Raw genomic sequence first — 8,053 nt, 5'->3', positions numbered from 1 at the left:
AATTGATGATTTGTGCAGCTGTTATCATAGACAAAAAAACCTTAGTGGAAAAAAGGCCTGTAAAACGAGGCTGCAACAAATAGTTTTGTTCCTGTGAACCCAATTTGAAGCTATTTAAAACATTCCATGTTAAGTATACATGTATCTGAGATAAGGCGTATTAAAGACAACCTTCTCCCAATCAACTATTTTTATCATAAGAGTCAGTCTTTTTTTTCAAATTTACAAAACTAGTACATAAACTCTTCTAGATTGACCAGGAAACTAAGTAATTTCACGTTATCTGTAATATTCAAATTTTTGCCGGGAAGACGTACAAGAGGACATTAAGTTTTTAAAGTATCTAAGATATTTGAATTTTAGCAGAGGAGACATACAAAATGATACCCATCAATATTTAAGTGTCTATAATATTTGAATTTAAGCAGATGATACTAATAAAAGGATTTTGTTTTCATGATTTATGCTACAAAGGGAATGTCTAATTCAGGTTGTTTAGTACGACGCCACAATGATAATTCATTGATAAATGACAAGCAATATTACGTCAACCATTGCATATACAGTAGACCGTCTTAATCAGCTCTCTCTCTCTCTCTCTCTGTCTCTCTCTCTCTCTCTCTCTCTCCTGCCCACTCTCTCTTTTCTTTTATTTAAAACTTGCATATAGATAATAGTATTATGATGGGTATGCCACAAACCCTTAATTGGAGAATATAAAAATGAAATTACCATTGAAATTGAAGTTTTATGTGTACTTTGCAGACACCCCCTCCCTCTTAAAGATTAGGATTATTATTACTGGCGATATGTCGACAGATTTTTTTTTGAGGTTGTCGAGTTTTTTTTTCGGATGAGTCTGTTCTCTCCCGCACTTTCAAATACGATGTCACATGCCTTTATTTTCATGAAAAAAAGACATAACCTAGCACAAACTTACCTAATTCAAATCTTTTTAGCTAAAATTAATTTTAGTCGAGACTGTTCAATTTGTCACTAATAAATCTTCAAGTTCAAATTCATAATGTATATTGCAGTAAGTGTAATTCTAGTATGTAAAATTTCAACCCAAAAATTTTTAAGTTTAACATCAAAAGAGGCTTGTAATTTAGTGTGTAGTCATCCTAGAATATTTGAACGAAGAGAACAAGCACGAATGTATTTTGTTGATTCTTTGTTAATTTGCTCGTTTGTAGTGGTTGAAGCAAAATAAGTGAGATAAAGGAAACTAACACACCGGTCAAACTTACTGAGGGCTTGCCATAATTAAAGAGAAATAATTCTGTAACCTTGCTGATTTGAGGGTGTATTTTCTCATGCTTATAATGCAATGACTGTCAGTTAAGAAAAGAAACATATATAATTTTCATTATATGATTTTTATAATTATGCGCTCAGTGGGCAGTCATGCTGGTTTTTGCATCTACAGTGGCATACATCGTTTACCATTCTGCTCAGTGAATGTACATTAGCGTACAGTAGGTTACAGTACTGGTCAGTGTCTGTACAGTCGCGTACTGTGGGTTACAGTGCTGGTCAGTGACTCTATAGTGGCGTACAGTAGGTTACAGTGCTAGTCAGTGAATGAACATTAGCGAACAGTAGGTTAGAATACTGGTCAGTGCCTGTACAGTGGCGTACTGTGGGTTACAGTGCTGGTCAGTGACTCTACAGCGGCGTACAGTAGGTTACAGTGTTAGTCAGTTACTGTACAGTGGCCTATGGTGAGTTACATTGCTAATCAGTGCTATGTACAGGGGAGTACAGTGGGTTACCATGCTGGTAAGTGCCTGCTTATTGGCATACAGTTGGATACAGTGCTGGAAAAAAGAAATGCACAGTAGGGTACAGTGAGATACAGTGATTGTCAGTAAAAAGTACAGTAAGGTACAGAAAATACAAAGTAGTTGCCAGACGATGTCGGTCGAGTTTTGGGAATATAAGTGGGTTTTGAATTCAGTAGTGACTGTAGGCTGCATAAATTAAGATAAGAAATTTATATGCTGTAGCCTATCAACCAGTGCTCATACTCTAGACTGTCTTATTTAACACGGACAGTTTATGTTGCAGTCAATCAAACACTGCACATATGGAAGGTGCCTCATTTAAGACAGAGAGTTCATCTGATAGTCAAGCAGCCAGTGTACACCTTCTAGGCAGCTTTATTTTAAGGAGAAGGTTTATAGTATAGCTTAGCAACTACTGCATACACTGTAGGCTGCCATAATTAAGACAGAGAGTTTATATTGCTACCAATCAACCACAGCATGTACAACAGGCTGCCAAATTTTAATAAGAGACATTATGTTGTAGCGAATTAACTGTTACACACACTGTGTGCGGGCCATATTCAGGATGGACAATGTATGTGATAACCAATCAATCACTTTGCATACTGAAGGTTGCCTTATTTAAGACAAAATGCACACAGAGAAAGTTTATGTCATAACCAATAAAATCAGTGTTCACATTGTAGGATGTCTTATCTAGGATAGGCAGTCCAGATCACTCCTTCCCCGACCCCATCTAGTTCTTGAGTATTTAATATTAACGGATTTAATGTTTAACACAAACAACAAAATGCCACGCACGCTCCGTCATATCATAGAGTACTTTCTAGATTGTGATCACTTCAATTCTTCAATATGTCATCTTCTCAAAGAACTTGCTAACCGCTTCCAAATACTGTCAGTATTATTATACTACTACACAGGCAAAAGTGGCTCGCATGAATCTCATATGAAATTCGCATGAAGTTCATGCGAATTCTTCGCATGAGAAAGAGACGAAAAGTAACACGCATGAATTTCATGCGAAAACTTCATGCGATTTTGACATAATTTTCATGCGAATATCATACGATTAAAATTTTGCACGATATTCATGCGAAAATGTATATCTTATGTTTCATTGTTGTTTCATGCGAATATCATGTAAATTTCCCATGATTTTTTTGTGAAAACTATTACATAAATATTGTACGATATTCCTGAATGTAATTTTTGAAATAACCAGACATTTTTTTCCTGTAAATTTCTATAAACTGTCTTGCCTCACTGCATTGATATATAAATGTTATGTATACAGTAAAACACTGTTATAGCGAACACGCTTATAATGAATTGACGCTTACACCGAACTGATTTTCATTTCCCATGACTTAATTTATATTGTAAACTGGGCGGATTTAACGAATTATGCTTACAAGGAAGCATATTTCCCTTTCCAAGCACTTCGTAATAAGCGTGTTTTACTGTACACTGAAAAATATAAAAGAAACAAAGTTGTTATTTTCAGTCTTCTTTATTCAAAGCCTCAATCTTTCTTGTGTGTTTCTGTTCTAGCGACGTCCATCTCTCTGGAGACTGTTTCATTTGCAATATAGACAATATTAAATTGCATATAATCATTTCACATGGAATAACGCGGCATTTGATTAAATAGAAAATTTTTGTTAAATTTGTATAACCTGGCTTGCATGTCACAAGACACATCACAATGTACCAACATCAAAAACCTACTAATCCACTTGACGTTGTGTTTGAATTTTGAACTCATTAATATCATTTTAAAAGTAAAACAAACTCATTTTGTACAGAAAATTAAATGATAATTAAGGAATAAACTCAATAATATCTATCCAAGTTATACTTGTATAACCTGGGTTGGAGCAATTCACACTTTTTTATGATCCGCTTCATGGACTTCAAAGCTTAAACTGACCCAACCCAGGTTATACTCGCATAACTTGGGTAGATACTGAGTTCATTGACAGATAGACCAAAAAAACCCAAGATATCTGTGAGCCAATACTCGTTAATTAGTATTACCCCCGCTATGATGTATATATACAAAATATGTGATTACCTATGTTTTATTTTGATTTTAATCTAGAGATATTCCAGTGGGAATACTCCATTGGTTATACCTTGGGATTGGAAAACATTTACTGAAAGCCTGCATTCAAGAGTTACCAGAAATGAAGCAGGAACAGCTTTGCATGCTGATTGAGTCTTGTGACCAAAGTGCATTTGGGACCAAAGTATCAAGGGATACAATTATATACATTGACAGTCGCCAAGGAAAAGATATAAAAACATATGTAAGGACACATAGTAAATGGTGGATTCCTTTTTACCAGTTAAATGACAACTTTGTTTAAATTGTATATTTACATTAATTTAAATCAGGGGTATTGCTAGTGTTTATTTTATCTATGAATTAGCATCCTGATAAGCCTGATATGTATAATTTATTTACTTACTTGCAACATTTATGAAATATATTGTGTCCACTAAAATTATAAGCAATCAATCTCCATTCCAAGTTTAAATAACATGCTAAACTTATTGTAATAACAACTTTATTAATATGACATGTGGATTCTTTTGTAGCTTCAGATTGCACCTTTTCATTTTGCTGTGGTAGGGTTGGAAAGGCGAAAAGTGGACCTTCTTTGTCAACTTGCAGAGGTTATAAGTCTTCAACAGTTGTAATCATGTAAACTGAAGTTGATTATGAAATTTAGTGAAATAGTTCGCACTAAATGAGTTCTCAAATAGGAACAATTTAATCTATTAAAAATTTTGAATTTAAGAAAAAATTAAAGTTCCTTATAAACTTTTCATTATATTGACAGATCAGTAAAATCCTTACATGCAAAAAGGAGTTTAGTGATTATTCTTTGGAGAGTCTACAGGATCGAATTGATACCTATTTGCTTGGAATCAGGAATTATTTTCCTCACCTGCAGCAGAAGGTCAAGACGCATCTTTCTGTTCATGTAGTAAGTTTAGTATGGTTTAAAATCTTCTTCTTTGCTTCAATAATTATATGTCGAGAAAAATATGCATTATGAATGAAACTGAATATTATAAAAATTGACAAATGAAAGGCCTGAAGGTCTCTTTTTACCAAACAGATTACAATTTTTGCCCCATGGAACTCATGTATTGATAATGGCCAGATTCCTCAGACACTTGCCACCCCACCATTCGAATCTCTTTTATAATTGATGTTTGGAAACACAAAAATGTTCCTTTACAGACCTCTCCTATTGCCTGTATCCTGCTATGTAAGAGCTTATATATTTATATAGCCAAAATATGTGTATGTGCATGCTTTTTTTAGGTAGATGACATACTGGACCATGGTCCGATGGATGCGTACAAAGAGGATGCTTTTGAAAAGATGCATGGTCGCATTCGAGACCAGCTGTTTAACCAGAATTCTCATGCTAGAAGCAGGGACACCGCCATTGCTTTTGCGGAAATGGAGGTCCTGAACCACATCCTGACAGGTGGTTTTTTCCCAAATGGTGAAGAATGGTGAGAACTTGTTTGTACATGTTCTGGTATTTCTTGAAGGATCATAATGATTTTCCATGTACATTCTTTTCTATCAGCTATTGAAGTTTTCATATTGAAAATTCATTTTAATAAAACAATTAGCTTATAGGCAAGATGTGGGCTTTATGGAATCAACATGACATTCTTTTATAATGACTTGTCAACTTCTGTAAATGATCAAAATTTGCATAAATTAATCATAAAGGTTGCAAGCATCAGACCTAGTGCAGAAAACCTCCAACTCCCAAGAAGTAGGAGGATTTTTGGGCATGCCATCATCCGAGGATACGTCATCTAGTTCCATGAAACTTAGAAAAGCCATAAACAGAGAGAGGGGATCACTGGTATGGGAGACTGTAGATGATGACACTATACAAATGCTGTCATCTACATGCATATCAAGGAACATACCGGTAAATTTCACGGGGGCCAAAAGGAGCAAGTTTCGCTCAGTTAGAACAAAAGCAGATCAGCTGGCCAACAAAGGAACGCCAGTTTTGATCTATGTTGACGACAATACGGTACGTAAGGATACACAAATTTGATATTGTTACAGATTTCTCAACAATTATTAATGGCAGCTGCTCAAATTTCAACTCACTCTTTGTTAAGGCATGCCATGTAGTACACAAAGAATTCATTTTTGATCAAATTCTATGTCACCTTCCAGTAAAGTGTTGATTTTGCTTATTTTTTTGCATATTATTTAATATGTATATCAAACTGATTGTATCACGAGTGAATATTTTATTGTTTATGATTTAATATGTATATAAATTTAATGATCAAAGAAAAATTGTAGGAAGAAGTTGGCATATTTCAAGAGGGATGGCTTATTTCCACCAGAGAAGGTGCTCGAATTGAACTAGCCCAGATTCAGAAGGTGAAGCTACAGAACAGCGCTAGAATAGCCGAGTCACAACTTGAGAGAGTTGCCATTTCAGAAGAATTTCTTTTGGTACCTGTATCAGATGTTCTCAGTATTTTGAGTTTAGTGCATGACTGTTTGAGTGAGGGATGCCGTGTGAAAGATGGCTATTTGAATGTTTGTGTTGAGCAAGAGATGAAAGAAGTGAGAAAGAAGTTTTGGAAGCACAAGAGGAATGCTGTTTATTTATTAAACAAATTCAGTTTTGCAAATGCAAGGTGTAAATATTTTGACTAATGTTTTGATGATTTTTTAGTATTTCTGGAGCTGGTTTATTAATGTACCGGTAAAATAGATAGTGCTTTGTAGAAAGATTTTGAGAAGTATTTTATGTTCTGTTTATGATTTAATTGTTAAGTAAAACTGAATCAGAATTAGCTAGATCAATGACATTGATGTATACAAAAGCCATGTACTCTAATGTATAAACACCACCATATTTTTGATATGAATGCTTGATTTTCTAACTTGGTACTTTGTATTATTTTTTCCATATTTTTCATTCAATTTACATCAATGTTTGCAAATGTAAAGATAAACATACCATCTTAATTATTGATGATATTTTTTTTATTTTTACTGTGGACATATGTTTTATATTTGGATATTCACAATAGATGAATCAGTATAAATCAGATCATATATTAAAACTGTTTATTAATTCCAACAAATAGATGACGATTTAAAATATGTGTAAAATTTGAGTAAATGATAAATAAGGACAATTATGTGGGTTTTTATCAATTCAATGAATTGATTAAAAAATAGTTATTGAATGAAATTGAAAGTGAATGTCTTGATTTGTCAATTAGTTTTTTGTATGCATATCATATAATTTTCAGGCGAAATTCGCAAAAATTTTATATGAATTTGATACAAATACATAATCGCATGAAAAACATGCAAAAAATTATTCGCATGAAAACTGTACATTTTTCATGCGAATATCATGCAAACGTATTCGCATGATATTCGCATGAGAAACTTTTCGTCTGATTTTCGCATGATTAGCGCATGATTTTCATGCGAAAAGGAAATCGCATGAAAATTATGCGAGCCACTTTTCCCTGTGTATATATGTCCAATATTGTCTTGCTCCGTTTGTTTTACAAACATCAGATGCAGTTCTTCACAAATCCCTTTTTGCGCCAAAATCAACGCATGTCCGTTAATCCACAAATTCAAGATTTCTTTTCTATCATTGGCAAAATTAACGGTATCAAAAGAAACCGCCTTTCCTCTTTTTCTTTATGATCCAACGATTACAAAAGGTTCCATGATTACTATCTATACAATTGTTATGAGACATAAAAATAAAGATAATTTCTATTCTCATCAAAGATTAAAAACGTATGTATTTTGGCAAATGATATATCGTCCTTGTCCGGTGATTCCCAAAACTGAATTTCAGCTAATAAATTAACAGTAAAAGCTATCCATATCATTTTTATTTGGAAATAAAAGTCTCTGAAAAGTTCATCTTCTAAAAAAAGATTTTGATTGCAATATGTTACCTATTTATTTGAACAAGCTTTTATTTGATTTGTTATCTATATTTGTATATAAAGACATTTTTTCCCCAAAAATTCCAAAATGCCCGCAGGTAACTGCTTACACCTGTAAAATGATATAAATAAACTATTGTGAAATTAATTAAAACCTAAAAAATATTTTCGATACACCAGCCCTAAAAAGCAAAACTGAAAAAAGGCAATGGACAAGGTTTGGCTGATCCCAATCAGTGAGAATAACCATCAAAATTTATACTTGGGTGAAA

At 33.5% G+C, this 8,053-nt stretch overlaps 1 protein-coding gene across 1 annotated transcript; it reads left to right on the top strand.

Moving 5' to 3' along the window:
- The first annotated feature begins 3,860 nt into the window (after window positions 1-3,860).
- On the top strand, window positions 3,861-7,350 carry LOC105339917 (uncharacterized). The gene is made up of 6 exons (XM_066074039.1): window positions 3,861-4,102; window positions 4,395-4,472; window positions 4,640-4,786; window positions 5,131-5,327; window positions 5,554-5,869; window positions 6,151-7,350. The coding sequence occupies exons 1-6, from the start codon at window positions 3,980-3,982 to the stop codon at window positions 6,511-6,513; spliced, it is 1,224 nt and encodes a 407-aa protein (XP_065930111.1). The 5' UTR covers window positions 3,861-3,979; the 3' UTR covers window positions 6,514-7,350.
- The last annotated feature ends 703 nt before the right edge of the window (window positions 7,351-8,053 follow it).

This window comes from Magallana gigas, chromosome 10, assembly GCF_963853765.1.
Source record: "Magallana gigas chromosome 10, xbMagGiga1.1, whole genome shotgun sequence".
Lineage (NCBI taxonomy): Eukaryota > Metazoa > Mollusca > Bivalvia > Ostreida > Ostreidae > Magallana > Magallana gigas.
The sequence above is the reverse complement of the archived record's forward strand: the minus strand, read 5'-3'. Positions and strand labels throughout refer to the sequence as shown.